This window comes from Hyperolius riggenbachi, chromosome 9, assembly GCF_040937935.1.
Source record: "Hyperolius riggenbachi isolate aHypRig1 chromosome 9, aHypRig1.pri, whole genome shotgun sequence".
Lineage (NCBI taxonomy): Eukaryota > Metazoa > Chordata > Amphibia > Anura > Hyperoliidae > Hyperolius > Hyperolius riggenbachi.
Window position 1 is genome coordinate 163,656,598 of NC_090654.1, and position 24,174 is coordinate 163,680,771.

The window sequence follows — 24,174 nt, forward strand, 5'->3', positions numbered from 1 at the left end:
ATGGTTTGTTCTTATAATAAAATCTGAAAATATTGTTTATAAAGATGATATAAATATAACTACGTTCGTAATAAGTGTTGTAATACATTAGTAATTATTACTAAAATTATACTAAAACTATACCTAAGCCTACTCTTACATAGAACCCTACCTGTACCTATCCCTAACCCCTAGACTCCCCTGTTGGTGCCTAAACCTAAGACCCCCCTATTGGTGCCTAAACCTAAGACCCCCCTGTTGGTGCCTAAACCTAAGACCCCCCTGTTGGTGCCTAAACCTAAGACCCCCCTGTTGGTGCCTAAACCTAAGACCCCCCCCTGTTGGTGCCTAAGTAACCCTCCCTGTACCTACCCCTAACCCCTAGACCCCCCTCTTGGTGCCTAAACCTAAGACCCCCCTGTTGGTGCCTAAACCTAAGACCCCCCCCTGTTGGTGCCTAAGTAACCCTCCCTGTACCTACCCCTAACCCCTAGACCCCCCTCTTGGTGCCTAAACCTAAGACCCCCCTGTTGGTGCCTAAACCTAAGACCCCCCTGTTAATGCCTAAACCTAAGACCCCCCTGTTGGTGCCTAAACCTAAGACCCCCCTGTTAATGCCTAAACCTAAGACCCCCCCTGTTGTTGCCTAAGTACCCCTCCCTGTACCTACCCCTAACCCCTAGACCCCCCTATTGGTGCCTAAACCTAAGACCCCCCTGTTGGTGCCTAAACCTAAGACCCCCCTTTATTATGTGGATAATAATGTTTTACTAATTGTGGATTCAAAAAATATTTTGCAATTTACGTTACGTACTGATCGCTTTATTTTGTGAATAATAATGTTTTACAAACAGTAAGGGATAAAACTTTAAATAATGTTTTAATTATTTAAATAAGATAAATATGTTTAGTATTTTCATAAACGTTATTCGGCACGGGTGCATTTTATAAACGTAAATCACCACAAGTTCAGTTATAAATCATTAAACAGCTCCGGGCGCCGTTTGTAAACTTTATTTAGCTCCTGGCGCCGTTTATAAACTTTATTTAGCTCCGGCGCCCTTTTTTCCTACTCGGCGCCCATTAAACTCTATTTATTATGGGAGTGAATGGCGGCGCCCTTTTTGTCCACTAGCGGCATGCGCCCTTTTTTCCCAGCTCCATGCAGCTTGCATGGAAAGAGATCAGAACTGCCTGAGCTGCAGCACTACTACTTCTAGCAATACCTGCTGCAGCAGCGATCATGACAGTTGGAGTCAGCTGATCGGCCTGATCAGCTGACTCCCCTTCTACTTGCATAAAGGTCCTGGCGTGCGCGCAGCTCTTAATCTGTGTGCACTAGAAGGACCAGGCGAACCAGCAGCATGTAGCTGCGCGGCAGAAGCCGCCGGCTGGAACGCGGAGATGGCCGCCATGCTGCTTGTCTATGCGGAGGCATCTCCGCTATCCTTTACAGATGGACAGCATTTGTGAACAGAAGTTTTCAGATCTTGCCACAGATTCTCGATTGGATTTAGATCTGGACTTTGACTGGGCCATTCTAACACATAGATATGTTTTGTTTTAAACCATTCGATTGTTGCCCTGGCTTTATGTTTAGGGTCATTGTCCTGCTGGAAGGTGGACCTCCGCCCCAGTCTCAAGTCTTTTGCAGTCTCCAAGAGGTTTTCTTCCAAGTTTGCCCTGTATTTGGCTCCATTCATCTTCCCATCAACTCTGACCAGCTTCCCTGTCCCTGCTGAAGAGATGCACCCCCCGAGCATGATGCTGCCACCACCATATTTGACAGTGGGGATGGTGTGTTCAGAGTGATGTGCAGTGTTAGTTTTCCGCCACACATAGCGTTTTGCATTTTGGCCAAAAAGTTCCATTTTGGTATCATCTGACCAGAGCACCTTCTTCCACATGGTTGCTGTGTCCCCCACATGGCTTGTGGCAAACTGCAAACGGGACTTCTTATGCTTTCTGTTAACAATGTCTTTCTTCTTGCCACTCTTCCATAAAGGCCAACTTTGTACAGTGCATGACTAATAGTTGTCCTATGGACAGAGTCTCCCACCTGAGCTGTAGATCTCTGCAGCTCGTCCAGAGTCACCATGGGCCTCTTGACTGCATTTCTGATCAGCGCTCTCCTTGTTCGGCCTGTGAGTTTAGGTGGTTGGCCTTGTCTTGGTAGGTGTATAGTTGTGCCATACTCCTTCCATTTCTGAATGATCGCTTGAACAGTGCTCCGTGGGATGTTCAAGGCTTCGGAAATCTTTTTGTAGCCTAAGCCTGCTTTAAATGTCTCAATAACTTGATCCCTGACCTGTCTTGTGTGTTCTTTGGACTTCACGGTGTTGTTACTCCCAATATTCTCTTAGACAACCTCTGAGGCCCTCACAGAGCAGCTGTATTTGTACTGACATTAGATTACACACAGGTGCACTCTATTTAGTCATTAGCACTCATCCGGCAATGTCTATAGGCAACTGACTGCACTCAGATCAAAAGGGGCCGAATAATTATGCACACACCACTTTGCAGTTATTTATTTAAAACTGATTTTCAGTCCACTTCTCATGTGTACACCACTTTGTGTTGGTCTTTCATGTGGAATTCCAATAAAATTGATTCATGATTGTGGCAGTAATATGACAAAATGTGGAAAACTTCAAGGGGGCCGAATACTTTTGCAACCCACTGTATATTTACCAAACATGGCTACTTTTGGTTTATTCGTGGATTCCAGGATTATTTTTTTTACTTTGTATTTGTTCCATGCTTTAATTTAAAGTACAAGAAATTGTACTGCTTGAATTTCTGTAAAAGAACTGAAAAATTGGGGTGTTCTAAAACTTTTGACTGTCTGTTGGCAAATTTCTCTCTGAGTGGTTGATTGGAGAGCAGCAATGGATTGATGCATGCACAGTGTTGCAATGCACTAAGTGGTACAACGCTTTTAGTTCAATTAGTGCTTCACAGATTTGTGCTGGAGTCTGTTAGGCTCAACACGCACCATACAATCTTGGTTGTACAGATTTACCAAATCTATGTAGTATAAGCGCAAAAGGTGGATCAGCGCAACACCAGGCCGCCTCCGAATGGCCTCCATCAGAGATGCGCTGAGCCCCCCCAGGAACTACAAACGCACCTTGAACCCAAACAGAAGCTCTGCATATACACCAAAAGCATGGCTGTTAAAGAGAATCTGTATTGTTAAAATCGCACAAAAGTAAACATACCAGTGTGTTAGGGGACATCTCCTATTCCCCTCTGTCACAATTTCACCGCTCCCTGCCGCATTAAAAGTGGTTAAAAACAGTTTTAAAAAGTTTGTTTATAAACAAACAAAATGGCCACCAAAACAGGAAGTAGGTTGATGTACAGCATGTCCACACATAGAAAATACATCCATACACAAGCAGGCTGTATACAGCCTTCCTTTTGAATCTCAAGAGATCATTTGTGTGTTTCTTTCCCCCCTGAGGGGGGAGTGCATAGCAGAACCACAACACTGAAGAACTTGGCAGCCTTCCAGACACAGGCTGACAAGTCTGACAGGGGAAAGATACATTGATTTATTACAGAGACTGTGATAGTACAAAGTGCTGCAGTTAGCCAGAACACATTAGAATAGCTTTTGGAACTTGTAGAATGATAAAAAACAGGATGCAATTTTTGTTACGGAGTCTCTTTAAGTGGGAGCAGCTGACCAAAAACGAATTACATTAGTACATAGCAAGGAAAATGAGCAGCGCTACTTAAAAACAGACTAGTGCCTACCTGCAAAAGAGTGCAAGCCCCACTTGTGGGGTCGAATACACACCGAGCATACACATGACCTGTCTACCACTAGAGGAGGATGTTAGTTTCCATTAACAGCTTGCATGCAACCTATTAAGTACTCGTCCCTCCCACTGCGAAGAAGTCAATCCTCCATGGGAGGGGCCTAACACTAACTAAATCCTAACCTATGTATATGCATAGCCTGGGAGCGGCTAATCAAATAAAATCGAAAATTGAAAATTGCGCAAAAGGTGGATCAGCGCAACACCAGGCCGCCTCCGAATGGCCTCCATCAGAGATGCGCTGAGCCCCCCCAGGAACTACAAACGCACCTTGAACCCAAACAGAAGCTCTGCATATACACCAAAAGCATGGCTGTTAAGTGGGAGCAGCTGACCAAAAACGAATTACATTAGTACATAGCAAGGAAAATGAGCAGCGCTACTTAAAAACAGACTAGTGCCTACCTGCAAAAGAGTGCAAGCCCCACTTGTGGGGTCGAATACACACCGAGCATACACATGACCTGTCTACCACTAGAGGAGGATGTTAGTTTCCATTAACAGCTTGCATGCAACCTATTAAGTACTCGTCCCTCCCACTGCGAAGAAGTCAATCCTCCATGGGAGGGGCCTAACACTAACTAAATCCTAACCTATGTATATGCATAGCCTGGGTGCGGCTAATCAAATAAAATCGAAAATTGAAAATTGCGCAAAAGGTGGATCAGCGCAACACCAGGCCGCCTCCGAATGGCCTCCATCAGAGATGCGCTGAGCCCCCCCAGGAACTACAAACGCACCTTGAACCCAAACAGAAGCTCTGCATATACACCAAAAGCATGGCTGTTAAGTGGGAGCAGCTGACCAAAAACGAATTACATTAGTACATAGCAAGGAAAATGAGCAGCGCTACTTAAAAACAGACTAGTGCCTACCTGCAAAAGAGTGCAAGCCCCACTTGTGGGGTCGAATACACACCGAGCATACACAGTGGGGCTTGCACTCTTTTGCAGGTAGGCACTAGTCTGTTTTTAAGTAGCGCTGCTCATTTTCCTTGCTATGTACTAATGTAATTCGTTTTTGGTCAGCTGCTCCCACTTAACAGCCATGCTTTTGGTGTATATGCTGAGCTTCTGTTTGGGTTTAAGGTGCGTTTGTAGTTCCTGGGGGGGCTCAGCGCATCTCTGATGGAGGCCATTCGGAGGCGGCCTGGTGTTGCGCTGATCCACCTTTTGCGCAATTTTCAATTTTATTTGATTAGCCGCACCCAGGCTATGCATATACATAGGTTAGGATTTAGTTAGTGTTAGGCCCCTCCCATGGAGGATTGACTTCTTCGCAGTGGGAGGGACGAGTACCTAATAGGTTGCATGCAAGCTGTTAATGGAAACTAACATCCTCCTCTAGTGGTAGACAGGTCATGTGTATGCTCGGTGTGTATTCGACCCCACAAGTGGGGCTTGCACTCTTTTGCAGGTAGGCACTAGTCTGTTTTTAAGTAGCGCTGCTCATTTTCCTTGCTATGTACTAATGTAATTCGTTTTTGGTCAGCTGCTCCCACTTAACAGCCATGCTTTTGGTGTATATGCAGAGCTTCTGTTTGGGTTCAAGGTGCCAGGGACGAGTACTTAATAGGTTGCATGCAAGCTGTTAATGGAAACTAACATCCTCCTCTAGTGGTAGACAGGTCATGTGTATGCTCGGTGTGTATTCGACCCCACAAGTGGGGCTTGCACTCTTTTGCAGGTAGGCACTAGTCTGTTTTTAAGTAGCGCTGCTCATTTTCCTTGCTACGTACTAATGTAATTCGTTTTTGGTCAGCTGCTCCCACTTAACAGCCATGCTTTTGGTGTATATGCAGAGCTTCTGTTTGGGTTCAAGGTGCGTTTGTAGTTCCTGGGGGGGCTCAGCGCATCTCTGATGGAGGCCATTCGGAGGCGGCCTGGTGTTGCGCTGATCCACCTTTTGCGCAATTTTCGATTTTATTTGATTAGCCGCACCCAGGCTATGCATATACATAGGTTAGGATTTAGTTCGTTTTAGGCCCCTCCCATGGAGGATTGACTTCTTTGCAGTGGGAGGGACGAGTACTTAATAGGTTGCATGCAAGCTGTTAATGGAAACTAACATCCTCCTCTAGTGGTAGACAGGTCATGTGTATGCTCGGTGTGTATTCGACCCCACAAGTGGGGCTTGCACTCTTTTGCAGGTAGGCACTAGTCTGTTTTTAAGTAGCGCTGCTCATTTTCCTTGCTATGTACTATGTAGTATAAGGGCCAGCAGATTGAAAATACTTTGAAAGGATTGTTTTGATAGGCTCTTATACTACATGAAATTGGTAATATTGAACAACCAAGATTGTATGGTGTGTGGTGAGCTTTAAGAGTGTGCAGTGGGGTGTAGAGATCAATTACTTTGCAAGTGCATTGTGCTCACTTTATTGGCCACATCACAGGTTGCCCCTCCCTCCATAGCATACTGGTTGGGCATAGCCAAACCGCATGGGCCTGATTCACAAAGCGGTGCTGTAGCGATTGTGGAATTCTCTCTGTGATCAGTGCACAAGACGTGCGCTGACACTGCGGAAATCCTCCACAAGCGTGTAATTTGAGGGAACCCAGCAAAAGGTGCAATGCACCTGTAGAGGGAAATTCCTGTCTTCAGGTGGAGCTGTGTAGTGCAGAGGAACAGCTCCTCTGCCCTGCCACACACGCCAGACAGGAATTGCACGAAGGGACGAAACGCAGGGCAAGATAACCCTGAAAGAGGTTGAGCAAAGGGACAGATCGTATGTGTGTGCACCAAACTAGTCGCCAACCCGCGACGGTGCATACACAACAGCAGATATGAAGTAGGAACGCAATCGCGAGAGAGGCGATTGCCAGAGGTGACACAAGGCTACAGCAAGGCAGAGCACGAGAGTAGCAAAGGCACAGCAAATCATACAATGAGGAGATAAGGAAAATAACAAACGCTAACTAAACGCGAACACCGCACTCATTCGCAACAGTGCACGCGTTTTATGCGCGGACCCCGCGTGATAAGCACAACAGGGACAAGCACGCCTAACTAACCACCGACAGACAAACATAAAACAGAGGACGCGAGCGCTTGCTTAACGGTTACCTCACCGAGCCTCCAGCAAGCGTTCGTAGCAGACAAGACAGACACACGAAAACATGAACAAGCGAGAGATAGGATCCACAGCACTAGCGAAAGTGGCTAGTGCCATCCAGGAAGACAGAACAGAAGGATCCACAGCGCTAGCGCAAGATGCTGGTGCAATCCATGTACAGAGTAGCAGACCAGAAGGATCCACAGTACTAGCGCAAGTGGCTAGTGCGATCAGGGAAGACAGATCAGAAGGATCCACAGCGCTAGTGCAAGATGCTAGTGCGATCCAAGTACAGAGTAGCAGACCAGAAGGATCCACAGCACTAGCGCAAGTGGCTAGTGCGATCCAGGAAGACAGATCAGAAGGGGCTACCAGTAACAACCGCTGTTCCGGTTAGCACCCAGACATACAGAACGATTTCCTGTCGACCACCGCTGGGACAGGACAATCGCAACAGACAAACAAAACAGATATGCAATCCTAACTGCACTAGGGAAACCTGCCTAGTGCAGTCCCAGGAATTACTCTAGGCTAATCTTCAAACAAAGAGCAAGGCTGACACTCCAGGCGAGTGTTCCACAGGACTAACTCTTATGACCAGCAACTTACTGTGGGAAACATAGCTCTTTATAGAGCAAGCCCACAAAGGATGTGGCTAGGCAATCTGCATGACAAACGTATGCAAATTCCTCAGCAGCAAGCTGCACAACTGACAAAAGGTCTCTCTTCCAGAGACCTGCAGAATGCAGACCTGAACAGTCAAAAGGTTGCCTGCGCAGGCAGCCACGCGGATCCTCACAGGTTCTAACCCAGTTAGCACGCCTAAAAGACTTAAGGCGTGATAACCATTGCACCACGCTGGTGAAAAGCCAGTTTAGGCGTGATAAGTTTAGGCGTGATAAGTTTAGATCGCGCGCAAAGTCCTGCACGCAAAGCAGCGCCATTAAACTCTATGCAAAGTGCACCAGACTTTGCTAGCGCAAAACTTTTGATCAGCTGTGCACTGCGGTGCTAACCCAGTTGGTGCTATAGTTATCACGCCTAAACTTATCACACCTAAAATTATCACACCTAAACTTATCACGCCTAAACTGAGTTTAGGCGTGATAAAGGGCTTTTCACCAGCGTGCTGTTAGCACCGCTTTGTGAATCAAGCCCCATATCTGTAAAAAGTTTGTTCTCAAACCTGTTGCCCTTAGGGCTCTTTTAACAAAGTTTAACCACTTAAGGACCTCAGTGTTAAACGCCCCTAAAGACCAGGCTATTTTTTACTTAATTGGCCACTGCAGCTATAAGGCCGAGCTGCAGGGCCGCACAACACAGCACACGAGTGATCCCCCCCCCTTTACCCCCCACCAACAGAGCTCCCTGTTGGTGGGGTCTGATCGCTCCACAGTTGTTTATTTGTTTTTATAAATATTATTATTTTTTTTTTTTTAAATATGTCTTTTTTTTATTTGTCTTCCCCTGCTCCCTCCCTCCGCCAGCCAATCAGGGTGATCAGCTGTCAGGCTTCAGCCTATGACAGCCGATCACTGCCCAGCCTATGGAGGGGACAGTCATGCCACACGGCTGTCCCCAGTACAGCGCTGCTGCCGATCGCAGCGCAGTACATGTAAATAGACGGCGATTACTCTGTCTAACAGTCTCCCGAGCGGCGAACTCCGCCCCCCAAGCAGGAGATGCACGCGCAGGACTTGACAACAATTGGCGGTAGGCGGTCCTGGGGCTGCCACAGCGGCCACGCCCATTGGCATGGAGCGGTCGCAGCGTAGTTAACCATTATTCGGCCGGCCACTGAGCACCTCTGGCTACAATTTGTGCGGTTTTAGAGCTATAAACATTAGTAGGGAGTATAAATTATTAATGAGATGCTAATATTTCCAATTTACATGCAAATGTAATGCAAATTGCATGCAGCTTGAAATTAACCACTTCATGCAAATTGGACATTCATGAACATCCTGTCTGTGCACCTTTAGTGCAATCAGGACGTTAATAAAAGGTCATGCTATTCTGCTAAAGCAAGGGGAACTCCTGATAAGAGGTTCACTTTAAAAAGAATTGAGCAAAAAGGTTAGTCTCCATATTCTCCTTACTGTAGATTTCCTTCAACGCAGTCCTGTATCATTTTTGACACGGCGTATAAGGGTAAGGGTTACCTTCCTACAGTGCTTGTTTTTAAAAGGAGGTTCTGAAGATAAATTCTAGTACTTCGCATTCTCCTACCGTACTTCCTGGTACACGATTGGAGACATGACCCACCTTGTCCATACACCAGCTCTGTTATCGAGGTACAGACTGGCTTATAGTGATAGGCAGTGACTGACATTAAGATGCAAATGTAATGCCAATTGTATGCAGCTTTGAAATGGGCCAAACATTTACTTCCGGATGATTTTGATTGGTCCAGCCCCAGGCTGCATACAACTTGTGGCATCCATGTGGACAGCGTCGGACTGGGAGCTGGAAAAGTTAAGGAAATCCCCTGGCTGGTCAAGCAGCAGTAATCAGGTGTTGATACTCACAGTGAAGACTTGATGCAGGTTTCTATAGTGAGTGATAACACAGGGTTACTGCTGCTTGGCCAGCAGGTGGATTTCCTTAGTTTTTCCACCTCCCAGTCCGACACTGCATGTGGAATCCACCGCACAGCACCACTCTCATGCAGACATGAAAAAAATCATTATTAATGCAGCAGATGCAGTGCAAAAGGACTATATCAGACATTTCCAACTTTTCACCTTTTACTCCATTTATAAATGCCACTTAATAATCTTCAAGACCATTGTTCTTATCAGCAGAATTTGGTCAAGCTCTTTATGTTATTATACTCCTTGCGGTTTTGAAAAGAAGAAAAGGAGACTCATATTTGCTTTTAGTTTTTTTACTCCCTAGGTTATTAGTAAAGCAATTTTGTTTGTACATTGTCATGTATTGTACATACTGGTATTACCCTAACCCCACCCCACACAGTATAACATTACTTTAATGGCAGCACCTAATTGCAGTGTTTGGAACTGAAAGCACTTGCCTCGGAGTCAGGAAGTCCCCCTTACAAAGGCTTGAGGAGAGGGAGAATCTGGTTTTTAATGATATTTAATAAAATAAAAACTTTAAAAAAGTTACAATATTAAACAAAGGCCTCTTTTACACGAGAAGCTAACCTACGTGCCTGTCGGGCAGTTCAGCCTCTCAGCTGCTGTCCACAGATGCCTTACGAGTGCAATTAAAATGCAGCCGATTGGCAACATTTGCAATCCCATACTAATCGTTTGACACGCGGTCAATTCAGAGCCTCCAGTCTCCTGTGTAAAAGAAGGCCTTTGGTGCAAACAATTACCATGCTGAGATGAGAGGTTGAACTAATCAACAAGATAAAACAGGTGATAATCTCTGCACTCATTTTAGACATTAAACACCACCAAACACACCTTGAAAGCAATAATTCAATTAAAAAATAAAGTCATTGGGTCTTTAACCGCTTACAGACCACAGTAATTGAAATCTACACCCTGCTTACTCCAGCCAGGGTGTAGATTACATTACAGCGCCGCACGCATCTGCCGCTACCACCGATCGCACCACTATCCTGCCGCTGCAGCTCACTTGCCCTGCTATCAATATGACAGCAGATCTCTGATTTCCTTGGCTCCTGACCCTGTGATCACTGTGAGCCAATTTCCTTGGCTCACATTGATCACAGGGTCAGGAGCTAATGAATCATGACAGGCTCACAGAGCTCTACTGTCATAGCGACAGCAGAGCAAGTGAGCTTCAGTGACGGGAGGGCGGCATGATTAGCAGTAGCGGTGTGTCCGTGCAGCGTGACGTCGGTGAGATCAGTTTTTGGACCAAAAAGTCTCTGGTCCTTAAAGAGACACTGAAGCGAGAATAAATCTTGCTTCAGTGCTTGTATTCAGCAGGGGCATGTGTGCCCCTGCTAAACCGCAGCTATCCCGCTGCTAAACGGGGGTCCCTTACCCCCCAGATCCCCCCCTGCAAAATCTCCGACCAACTTGGTCGTAGATTTTGCTGCTGTTGAGGCAGGGCTAACGGCTGCAGCCCTGCCTCTCAGCGCCGTCTAGCAGCGGCGCATCGCCGCCTCTCCCCCGCCCCTCTCAGCGAAGGTAGACTGAGAGGGGCGGGGAGAGGCGGAGATACGCGCTAACAGACGCGCGTGAGGCAGGGCTGCGGCCATTAGCCATGCCTCATGCCAATGCGGAAGTGATCCCCGCGCTGTACGGAGGGGATTTGGGAGGTAAGGGACCCCCGTTTAGCTGCGGGATAGCGGCGTTTTAGCAGGGGCACACATGCCCCTGCTGAATATAAGCACTGAAGCGAGATTTATTCTCGCTTCAGTGTCTCTTTAAAGAGAAACCATGACCAAGAATTGAACTTCATCCCAATCAGTAGCCGATACCCCCTTTTACATGATAAATATATTCCTTTTTTTTACAAACAGACCATCAGGGGGCGCTGTATGGCTGATATTGTGGTGAAACCCCTCCCACAAGAAACTCTGAGGACCATGGTACTCCTGGCAGTTTCCTGTCTGTGAACCTTGTTGCATTGTGGGAAATAGCTGTTTACAGCTGTTTCCAACTGCCAAAACAGCAAGCAGCAGCTACATCACCTGCCAGCAGTAATAATGTCACCATGTGATAAATGTCAGAATGTAAATCAGGGATTTAAAAGATTTTACAATGGGCAAACACTGACTAAATCATTTATACATAATTACTGTAAAAATGAAGCCCTTTTTTAATTACATTTATTTTCTTTAAGAGGTCAGAGACTGTTGGTCTGGAAGCAGTTAAAATGGACTGTGTTGAAAAAGGACCAGATGTAACTACCTTTCCAAACAGTTCATATGCAGACCCTGCATAAGGCAAACATACTTGTGCCCGATAATCAGCATTTGTTAGCAAAAGCTGTAATTGCTTCACATCCAGGCTTGTCAGAGCTAAAGGCTGCATTTAAAAAGTGTGCACTGTGAAATGGGTGTTGTAATGTAACCATCATTATAATGTGTCATTTCAAAGCCTGGTTAATGTCTGTGTAATGCGCATATATCTGCACATGTTATCAAGAAACACACTTTATACAGTAAGTTAACATAACGCAATCTGTTATAATGCATAGGTGTGAACATGTTCATACAATTGTATAGGTAGTGAGTTCACATGCAATATTATTGCACAGTGCAATGCAGAAAAGCCCTTATTCAATTGTACTTTTTCTCATACGTTTTCTCCTAGGAGATATTTTTCATCTTCTGTTTAAAAGAACTTTATCTCAGCTAGAGTGAAGGAATTAATGTGCTCCCAAATGGGACTTATCCTAAAATGTATGTATAATTTTCATAACAATGTAATAGCAATGTGACAGGCACTGCATATAGAGATGGATTTATGGAGTAAGATTTACTATTTATATAGCGCCACCATCAATATTTTATTTACATATTTTCATTGTGATATACAATAAGCAATGACAGCAGGAAAATCAACCACCCTGTTTGTATAGGCAGCTGCCATAGGGAGTTGTGTGGTGACCTAAGTTCAGTCATTTATATATGAGAGTCTTGCACACACTGGGCCCAATCCAATACACTCCTAGGAGATCATTTTTATCTTCTGTTTGATTTTTTGTTTTCAGCAGTCTATAATTGAAAATGTACCACAAAGTAGGTGAAATAGTACTGTCAAAGTTATTCTGAACATTTTTTTTGCTTGTTGGTTTATACCTGGGATGAAATGGTTTAAAAGTTTTATATATACCTAGGGCTTCCTCCACGCAGATCACTTCATCGCCGCCGTCCTCGGCCTCTTGGATGGTCTGGTAGATGCCCCATTATCTTTAGCCAGTTGGGTGTTGCTCCTGGCTACAGGAGCGTGCAGGTGCAGAACACTCCCAGCCGTGAGAGTGCGACGGGGGAGCGCACACAGGCTGACTGCGCCTGTGCCGACTGGCTGAAGATAACAGGGCATCTACCGGACTAACCAGTTTGACCAAGCAACAAAGCTGCTGATCAAAGTGTACCCTTGGCGTAAATAAAAACAAACATAATGTACACTAATGCTGCCAAGTTAAAACTACCCGGCACTTTGTGTGTAACTCCGCCCCCACTTGCAGAAAATGGCCTTGGCTGTTCTTTATGTGAAACAGAGAACGGTTGAGGCCTTTCTGTGCAAGTGGGTAGACCTATATGCCAGTACCCAGCGGATATGGGTCTCTGGTGAAGATTCATATACAAACGATGTGCCAGGTAGTTATTAACATAGCAGCATCAGCGTACCTCATGTTTGTTTTACTTACACCAGAGGTAAGATTTAATTAGAGCATCTGCTATAAGTTTTGATTGATAATACCAACTTCTGCCTCCTAAGCCAGGATAATTACACTGTCCGTGATGGCTGTTGCATTATGGAATGCTGCTGGTCAAATAGACATAACCACACTTTACCGCAAAGCTACATAGGGAAGCAGTATGTGGTTTGTTACAGCTTGGAAATATGTGTGCAGGTATTGAAAGTCTGACCCCTGCCTCACTTGATGCATAAAAGTAGCTGTATAATGCGCTTCAGGATGTTTAATAAAGATTTAAACAAAGACAAGGAGACACAGATTCCTTTATCAACTTTATTGATACATGTGACTACCCTTACACAGGTAACTTGCTACACACAGCCTTGTATTAATATCATTAACACTTTTTCCACTCACTAGACAAACCGTTATAAGAAGCGCCAATCTTGTTGACTGCAACCGTTTCCGATATCTGATCTGTGTAAAGGTTACTTGGCAAGAGTACGTGCATATGACATGTAACTGAAGAACACTTTGCCACTAAAAAGTAATGCACATAAACATAATAATACAGTACTTTATGAAATCAGTTCAAATAAATACCCACATACAAATGAAATTATTTGCCGTAACAATATTTTAAAGGATCAATACTGTAAAAGATGAGAATATAAAATCTCAACGACTAGATTTTTTTAACTGTTTTTCCAGCAAACAGAAATCTTTTTTTTTACCCTATTAATATATAATTAGAATTTCACGTTCTCTGTCATCTTACAAAAATGACATTCTTGTTGTGAGTACCAATTAAAAAAAAAAATTGCTCTGGCCTCAACGAACAATCGCCAATCTCCTAGGCGACGCTTGTTGATGCCCAATCAGTTTCTGTTTCCTGCAAACAACAGAGCTTACATACAACATGCAGAGAGCAAAGATCAACATATTGACCTGTCACATTTGCCAGCAACAGAATGTCAAGACCACGTCCACAACTGTAGGATAAGAACAAAGTCGGCATCTTCCCATAGTTTGGTGGACAGCCACCACAAATGTGTCAGTAAAACATCTTGCTTTAATAAAAAAAAATGTAAAATAAAAAAACAAAGCTATTAGTTTTGGTTTGCAATCTTTATTTTTATTTTTTTTTCAGATCCTGAATCAGCAAGGATCTGCAATGAAAAAAGAATCACTGACCAACGGAATTTTTACAATTATCTTTAGTAAATATATACTACTTTTAATTCCCTAAAAATATGCAAGATGAATTTTTTTATTTCAATTTTTCCTTTGTACTTATTGCTCCGCATGACTTTGTTACATCTCCACAACCATTTTCCTTTTTTTTTTTTTTGTTACTAGCTAGTCTAAGTTTCCCTCAGTAATATAAAAGGCACTACTGGTATCCATAACAAAGGCTTACAAACACTTGGTAATTGAGTTGAGAATTTAAACTTTCTAATTGTACCATAATTTGGCACGATAATAAAAGAAAGCAAAAAAAAAACAAAAACTAACAATTCCAATTTGGAATTTAACCGGTACAGTTGTATAAAATTCTGTTCATCAGCAATTCTTGAATTTCCTAAAAACCAGGATAAACTGACATTTTTAGGTAATACTACTTATTAAGCTTTTTCTTTTCAAGTGCCTATTACTGTTATAACCAAAGAAAGTCAAGTTTTTTCCTTGTTACATTAAGCTATTCCTAAGAATAATAATAGAGTATGAAAACCCCAGAATGTTTAGACCCTGGATTTTTATGTAATGAACATGGCAGTTAAAATCAGAAATTAAAACACAAACAAAATATAATAATGAAAAGGCTATAATAAGACAGGACATATATAGTTATATGTATTTAACAACAAGGAGTGTTTTGAACCATAAAAACACCAACAAAGAAAAAAAAATATAACATCCCTGCATCTTGCTAATATGGAAATCAACAAGTACAGGCATTAATACTACCCAGGAAAAAAACATGTTGAGGCCATTAATGGTGCCACTACATGTTTTTAAACAGGTCTACATAAAATATAAAGAAACAAAAAGTATTAAAATATAAAAAGTGCACAGGTTTAATATTATGATGTAAAGTCATAATAAAATGAAAAAAAAAAAAAAAAAAACACCTTTTCCCAATGTGACTGGTACGAACACAGACGTAATTGATCATGCATTTGTTTCAGCACTTAAAATTATTTTCCCCCCAGCAGCACTTTATGGTAAAGCTTTTTATTTATTTATTTTTTTCGTTTGAAAATATACTGACAAAATAAAAAAGTTAAATAATGGGCTCTCTGTAAAATGCATCAATATAAAGTAGGGTGCAGTAGTTTCTTGTCTTTTTAATTTTGTGCCATTGGCTCTAACTGTCAAGATTATAAGTCAGGCTGGAATTACGTGCATTTCAATGCATCGGACCATACGTTCTTCTCCGGGGTCTAGTCTACAACTGGAAAAACATAAAATATAAATTAGATCAGAAAAATTATGAAAAAGCAACTCAATGAAAAGGAATCGTGCGAAGTGAGTTAGTCTGAAAACAGAGCAAGGCCGGGTAGCGGTTAGTCTTCAGGCTTAAAAGGAAAGGCTATGGTTTCAGCCATTAGCTTAGAAGACACCTGTAAGGTAATGGACTGTTAACAGGTGTTAAGTGCTGAGGCACTTGACTCAAAATATAAGATCAGTAGATAAAGGGAAGCTTTAGGATTCCATGCAGTGGACATGCAGGGAAAGACCAATGACAGTAAAAGTGCCCACTGACAAGGGGAAAAAACCCACAGAAAAAGCTTTGTGATAAAAAATGCCTTACTCCACACAGGAAAAAGAAAACATTCTGCAAAGGAGTCATAAAAATAACCCCCAAAAACCTAAACCTTGTACACCAACTTAAAAATTAAAAAGAACTTAATTTTCAGAATAGCAAAAAAATAGTGCTAAGGAATTAACCAGTAAATCTACAGACAAAATAACCAATACATTCCTATACAATAGAATAAAGTGAAATAATTGGTTTACCCAAACAAGGCAAAAGGAAAGCATTGCTTTACACTTTTGCTAGGGAAAATTGTTGGTCCATATTGTAGGAATGAGACATGCGTATATTGGAGAAACAAATGCAAAACTCCACACCCTGTCCCTTAAAATACTGCCTGGAAAAATGTCCTCACTGACATTGTGGAAGAATTAGACTGAGAGCTAAAGAAAAATTCAAGAATCATAACATAGTATCTATTCCTCATTACCGACACCAAATACAACAGTGGAAAAGCAAACTGAGTATTTATTTTTTGGGATAGATTGTAGAAGGAAAAAAAAAAGCAGAGAAAAAGTTGCCAGTGCAATTATAAGTGAGGGTGAAAAAAAGCTGAATAGAAAAGGGCTGTATTAAAATTCTTAATACAATACTGATTATTTTCTCGACAATTAACAAATCAGGAAAATTAATATTTCTGTTACGTTTACATAATGCAATTGTTTTTGTGCAGTTTCTGATTAAGCAAAAGACTATAATTTTCAAGTGTACCTCTAGCATTTTTGAAAAGAAAAAATACACACACAGCTGTATTTGCAGTGCTTTGTGATGTAGAAATCGCTCACATTGCTAACATAAAACTTCCAGTAGCCAAGCAGATGCAGTGCCTGATACACTCTGTTAGAGGACAAAACTGCAATTTGGTTAGCATGCAGAGCCTCAGAATTCTCATGACATCTTCCTCTGCTTCAACAAAAGGCAGAAATCTCACCATTACCTACTAGTAAGAATGAAGGCTTCTCCTGTCTACTTAGAGGCAGAGTGTCTGGATACAGGAAGCAGGGTGCTGATTATCTATGAAGAACGGCAGTGAAACAGAATGAAGCATTGCCAGGGTTATTGGCTAAAGAAAAAAGAGTTAACAGGCACACAGGAAGACTGTGTTGGGAGAGCGAAAGACACAGAGAAAAAAACAACCCCTTCTTACATGACCTGCAATAGGGTGCTTAATTGGTAGAAATTTACTATGAGAATTACAGGGTAAATAGGGCTTTACAATAGCATTAAAACAGGCACTTACTTTTTTAACACCCTACTCTCCCTTTAATATCTTTTATCAGATTAAAACTCACATGTATCATTGTTATAAACAAATCCAATTAGAGTTTTCTGGCTGTCAGTTTACTTCATGACCCCTAGGGGGTGGTAGTTCTCTACTGTAGAGCCCTGTTCCACTGTGTGCTTGCATAACTAAAGCCTGTTTGTTAAACAAACTCAACTGTATTCTATAATATAGAATATAATAGTAGTATGCAAAGGAAATTGGCTTCTAACCTTTTCTCATGTTCTGAGTGCTTGCTTCATACAAAATGATCCACATTAGCACTAGCCTGGATGCTGGTGGAACAGCTGAGGTGTCTATCTGTAGATTTTTGCTTTCTTCTCTAGTCAGAAGAGTAAACAAGCATATGGGAAGCCTATACTAATAACTGGATACTGTCCACTTGGTAACACTTCTGTCAGTGATTTTTCAAGCCAATCCTTATACTTTCAGACATGTTTAGCACAGTAGTTGGAGTTGAAGCGATAATGAAGTCCAAAGTGCAGTGATCCATTACAACCAAATCTAAGCTTACGGTAGCTGGAGAAGATGAATTCTGATTGCTTGCAACAAGAGGCTGCACTTTGATATTTACCTTATGAAATAAGCCTCTGATTAAAAACTATAGGTTAGGAGTGTACAGGTTAGCTTGCGATATTTGGCCAGTAGAGTTGAATTGTGCAATAACGTGGCTGAATGCAATTTCAAGGCGGTAAAATGGACCTCTTTTTCATGCTAAATATTCCACAACCCTCTACAAGGTTTTTATACTTACGGCTACTCTGGATTCCTAAATATATACGTAAACAATGTTATCACCTTAAGCAAGAGGTCTATTATTTGTGCTATGCAAGATACAAAGGATGGATACATGCGATACAACAGGCCACCGATCTTTACAGACCCAGTAAAGCCAAAGTTGGAGAACAAACACTTCACTGAAGCTTTTTGTCACTGGTACTAGAATACTTTACGTTTTAATTCCAGATGACACCTGGGACTCAGGCAGCAAATTGTTAATTGGTGTGGGCAAAACTAACCCCAGAATCTCCCTGTCATGACTCTGCAAGAGAGGGTTTGGTTACTGTGGTAGTTATGCTTTCACATACTTTTAAATGTGTCCCAGCATCTTTAATGGCTCAAATTTAACCATTTTTTTATTTGTTTAGAATGAACCTATATCATGGCCCCATGTTCTGTTTCTTTTAATTCCACAACACAGGATAAATTGATAACCAAATCTTCTGTCATCTAGAAAACGCTTTCTGAGCTGGCACCGTGAGTATGGCTTCAGTTTCGCATTTGCACCCACAAAGCAAAAACACCTTACAGGTTAACTGCAGGAGAGCTTATATGACTCCTCATGTTAACTTACTGAAAAACTCCCACTTCCCCCATACAAGTGTTAGTTACAATCAAGCTCAGCTTAATAATGCCATTTGCATATGCAGTTCAAAAACAAACCAGCACAAGTTAAATAGCTGTAGTATGGCAGCGATTGGCGCTTCATGCGAACTATCCAGGCAAAGTGGGTAGGGGGTGACATACAAAAGTCATGCCTTCTCTAATCACAGCAGATCTTATACTTCTCACTGCAAAACACCTGGTTGTTAAGGACAGATCCCTCAGATCTGTCTGCACAAGAGCGAACATGACTTACACTGGGGTTACTGGTTTTGTTTTTGGATGTGGATTTTGTGCGCCCACGCTTGGCCTGTTCGTGGTCAAGCTCCAGGTGCTCCAAGCGTTGTGTTAGAGCCAGCTTCTGCTGGATGGCCATACGAAGCAGTGAGTTCAAGGTCTTCTTCTCATCTTCTGCTGCCGCCAGTTGCCTCTGCATTTCATCCAGCTGTGTGACATACTCATCACATCTGTAATAAAAAGAAGACATGTTTAATTACCACAGCTTAACCCATGTACCTGTATGGGTCAGGGTAGGACAAACTTCTTTGAAGAATGCAAAAATAATTAACCCCAGTTACCAGAACTACGATAAACTTATTTTGGAAATTTCCACTCCTGTAGCTACGATGTTACTCAACATTATTCCTGAACCTTTGGGTGATACTTCATCCCACGCCCTTTCATAGCTTGTGCAGGAAATCCTCATGCCATTAAAACAGGGCAACAATGGTTAATTTGTATATATTCAGCATTAATGCACTGGGAGACATCTCAAGCTCACTCCAACCTGAATTATCGCAAATTCTTTCTGTTTTAAGAAAGCAAACTTTTGTTTTCCATTAAAACAGGAACACGTAGAACACCAATGGAAAAAATAAACTGAGAAACAATAATATTCCAGAAAATGTCTTAAAGGATTGCAACTAAAATAAAGGAGAACTTATTAGGACAGAAATAGGGGAGCTGCCATAGCGGTCTTTCTTTTAGAAAATATTCAAGACTGTCATTCTTATCTTGCCGAGTTGCTGACCTAGATAATGTATGTACATTAAGTTTCTGGCAACATGCTTCCACCAGGTCTGAGAGTCATGAAGCGGTAAAAAGACGTCTATTGTGTGAAACATGAAATATGTCACTGCTAACTAGCTGAGACAAATGCTTCTTATTTGGATGTCATGCCAGTTTTTGGACTCCCAACACTTCAGTCACTAGCACAGAACAAACATGGTGCCGAAGATACCTGAGAAAAGTCAGAATGCCTGATCTGCATACCTATTTCAGATAAGAAACTCAAATTAATCACAACGCATCAGGCTATGTATCTGCATGAGAACTAGGAAAACAGATATTTTTCTCACCATTACAGAGGTCACTAATGGATATTACAGTATATAACAATATGATACATATTATAAAGGTGCACCATTACAGGAAAGTCACCATGGTATCCATGTTGATCTCGCGTCAGATTTTCATTAGCCAGGTTCTGTACTGGATTGCTTGCACACTTAACTGGTGGTAAAGCTGTATCCTATGCAGCTTTATCAGCTTGGCAGCACTGGCTGCTGTCATCAACATGTCATTCCCAGATCCCAGAATTCAGCTGGTCTTCCTAGTACTAAAGTGAGGCTGTGCATACTCTGGTCAAGTCACACCCCTATTGACACCCAACTGTTTCATGTCCCTCTGCACTGGTTAGGCAGCATTCCCATGTGCCCACGTGTTTGTGACAGCCCAAGTACTTAGTTTTGTAGTTTGATTCTCATCTGACTTTGGGGACCTGCTGGAGCTCAGCATAGCCCAGTCCAAGACAGCAGATAGAGTTACAAATGATTACAAATTACACAGGATTACAAATTATACAGCCTCACCACCAGTAGTGTGCGCTGTGATACCATACACGATTTCTAAAGGTACTTTCTAAAGGTACATACATACATACATACCAGCCTTCAAAGTGAAATTATAAAAACAACACTGGTTTCTAACACATTTCTACCCCGATAGGTTCTCTCTCATTTTTCATGCAGTTATGGAGGCTGGCATCTTAATTTTCATAGCTGTAATGATGATGAAACATCTAGATTTTTGGAATGCAGGGAAAAATGCATAGTGAGAACGGGGCCTAATATTAATATTATTTAGTATTTATATAGCGCTAGATAGTGCACTGGTTGGAGACTCAGCTCTTCCTATTCAGTACCTATTATGTAAGTAGTCCTTGAGCAAGACTCCCTAACACTGCAGGGTGGCCTACTTAGCGTGCTCTAAGTGGCTGCAGCTCTCAAGCGCTTTGAGTCCAAAAGGAGAAAATGTATTATTCTCTTCTGCCGCACTTTACACAGTATATAGTCTTGTCACCAATTGTCCCTCAGAGGGGGTCATAATCTAATCCCTACCATAACAATATCTCTATCATAACTAACTTATGTTTTTGAGATGTAGAAGGAAACTGGAAGGCATGGAAGAAATCCATTCAGACATTGGGAGAACATACAAACATCATTTTTGTTGTGCTATTCACTACTCCACTGTGCTGCCCATAGAGCCGTAATACATATAATACAGATGTGCTGAAGAAGTGAAAGGTTCTGGTTGGGAGCAGGGGGCAGCACATTTGTATGAGGCCCGTGTGTCCTGAGGAGGTGTGGGGACACGTGAAACAGCTGTTGACACTGGCCGTTTGTGTTCTGTTGTAACTTTTTCCGTGTTTAAATAAAGTGTCTTTTTGTACCAAGTGCTGGAATCCACTTGCTTTTGTTGTGGAATCACATTTGTATGTATGAAGGTCCACTTTATTTTGTGTTAATCTCACATTCGATATTGTTATATTTATATACTCACATATCAACATATAAAAATAATTAATATGGATAAATCATTTTCCATTACTATCATTGGGTGACCCGAATCTGACATTTGGGCTCCCAGAGGACCTCTTTCTATTTATACCAAATGTTTCAGCCTTCCCCAAGTGTAATTACAGTAGAGCTTCCCCTGGGAGGCTGCTTCACGGATTAATAGCTCCCTCTGTGCCAGGCTGCCTCTGGTATTCTTCAGTCTCTACGGTGTAGACTAATTGCTGCATTTATTTCTAGATACAGAATTGGCGAATCAGTCACACTTTGCCAGCAGCAGACATTTTGAGTCTCCTGTACAAAAATGTCTGTAAACAGAATGTATGGATAGACTTTTTAAACACTTGCAAAGATGGAAAACGAAGTCACGATTGTGGTTTGCCTAAAATTTCGGACTGTCTGTTTCACATGTCACAAAAAACAAAAAAAATACAAATGGAAACACCATAAAACAGAGTAGGAATCTGCAAAGCTCAGGGATACACTACCTTACAAATACTTAAAGGACAACTGAAGTGATAAGAATATGGAGGCAGCCATAATTATATTATTTTAAAAAATACCAGTTAGTTGCCTGCAGGGCCAGATTTACCTATAGGCACTGCAGGCATGTGCCTACCGGTGGGCCCATGTATAAATGGAGGCTCTTTGGCCACCCCAAAGTGCTTCCTCTGCTTCAACTCCCTCTGCAGATTGTCAGCAAAGTGGTTGCGAGAAGAGATTCATTGACACCCGGGCAGCTCGTAACAGTGCGTCACATGACTCATTATGTGACTCACTGTTACAAGCCATCATGTCGCACACAGAGAGACCCACTATAGCTATGGAGACTGCGCTGGACGCTCTGCCGCTGCTTAATGGGCATCATCGCTGGAGTGTCAGGAGCCAGTGCGTCTCTTCTAGCATCCGCTCCACTGGCACTCTGCAGAGGGAGGGAGAGGGAGCAGCAGGGGCACCTATAGCTGGCTAACCTATAATGTGGGACTTATGGCTGGCTAACCTATACCGTGGCACCTATGGCTGGCTAACCTATACTGGAGTGCCTATACCTGGCAAACCTATACTGGGGCACTTATAGCCGGCACATGTGAGCCTGTGTTAAAAGGCGGGGATTAGGGCGCCGGAGCTTATGTGCCTATAGGCACCTGAGCTTTAAATCTGGCTCTGGTTGCCTGGCAGCCCTGCTGATCCATTTGGCTGCAGTCGTGTCTGAATAACACCAGAAACAAGTGTATATAAGGAACAGAGGCGCCAAAAGTATAAAATTAGATTAAATGAGCTTAAAAACCAACTTAATTGGCAAAAATGATGAAGGAAGTGGTGGTCTTACCTCCCTCAAGTAGACACGACAATGACTGCGATTCAGACAGTCAAACACATTTATTAGAAACTAAAAAAAAAATTGCAACGCGTTTCGCAGGCTCAATCCTGCTTCATCAGGCAATACAGGGAGTATCAAGCGATCTGCACAAGGATTCAAGTTAAGTGCCTCTGTTAACAGAGTTTCTAATAAATGTGTTTGACTGAATCGCAGTCGTTGTCGTGTCTGCTTGAGGGAGGTAAGACCACCACTTCCTCCTTCATTTTTGCCAATTAAGTTGGTTTTTAAGCTCATTTAATCTAATTTTATACTTTTGGCGCCTCTGTTCCTTATATACAATTTCAAGTCCACCCTTGGTGGAGGGTTGCTACCCTTTTTTCCTGTCTACAGAGAGCGACTTCTTAATCCTGAGTGGGGTCAGGATAATCTCCCCACCTGCCTTTACAGTGGTTGCCTGCTGGTGATCCTGACTTGTGAGTATCTAGCAATACGAATTTATTGCCACCTTATCCAGTACGTATTACACTATTGGGGCTCTTGGTGTTCCCTGTTTTTATCTCTTTGCAAACACCAGAAACAAGCATGCACCTAATCTTGTCAGATCTGACAATAATGTCAAAAACACCTGATCTGCATATGCTTGTTCAGGGTCTACGACTAAAAGTATTAGAGGCAGAGGATCAGCCAGGCAATGGATATTGCTTAATAGAAAATAAATATGACAGACTTGACTATATCCCTCTCTCTTCAGCCGTCATTTAACAGTGTTGAAAACTGTCCCAGTAAGACAGTGAATTCTATAAAATTCATATATGGAAAAGGGGAAAAAAGGTTGTACATGTAAGAGTGCATCTTACACTGGATAACGGGATTGTGTTATATTAGAGTATGATAACGATACGCTGAATATAGATGTTTTGGGGGGCTTTTTTATGTTATAACTGAAGGTAGAATATGACATATGAAATGCCTAACACTGGTAATTATAGGCTTCAGAAAGGAGAGTGTTATATGTATTTAAAATCCTTGGGTTTTTATTGTAATCTTATTTTCAATTTATTATTCATGCAAATTTATGTAGGTAATGAATATATGCTATTGTGGGTAACATTGATGTGTATAATAGTCGGAACTAGCGTGGTATGGAATCAATGTATTGATAATAATTATTAAAAGGTTAGTTAATGAGGCCCTTTGAGGTATCAGGAAGATATGTAGGAAGTTAGATCTGAAATAATGTGGTTTTAAATAAATCTGCCGTTAAATCAGGAAGTTATTTGCGTCTGAAGGGAGTTATAGCATTTCCCTGCCACGCCAGAGACAAGCCACTGATGAG

At 42.2% G+C, this 24,174-nt stretch overlaps 1 protein-coding gene across 5 annotated transcripts in view; it reads right to left on the bottom strand.

Moving 5' to 3' along the window:
• Positions 1 to 13,495: 13,495 nt before the first annotated feature.
• Positions 13,496 to 24,174, bottom strand: part of BICD2 (BICD cargo adaptor 2) — a 189,486-nt gene continuing 178,807 nt past the window's right edge. Inside the window, exons 7-9 of one of the 5 annotated variants that reach the window (XM_068253643.1) lie at positions 18,916 to 19,126; positions 16,936 to 17,008; positions 13,496 to 15,631 (exon numbers count right to left, since the gene is read on the bottom strand). In XM_068253643.1, coding sequence (XP_068109744.1) covers positions 16,961 to 17,008; positions 18,916 to 19,126 — 259 coding nt within the window. In that variant the 3' untranslated portion in view covers positions 13,496 to 15,631; positions 16,936 to 16,960. Of the gene's footprint in view, positions 19,127 to 24,174 lie in introns of all 5 variants that reach the window. The other 4 variants (XM_068253644.1, XM_068253642.1, XM_068253645.1 and 1 more) reach the window with 4 other exon arrangements.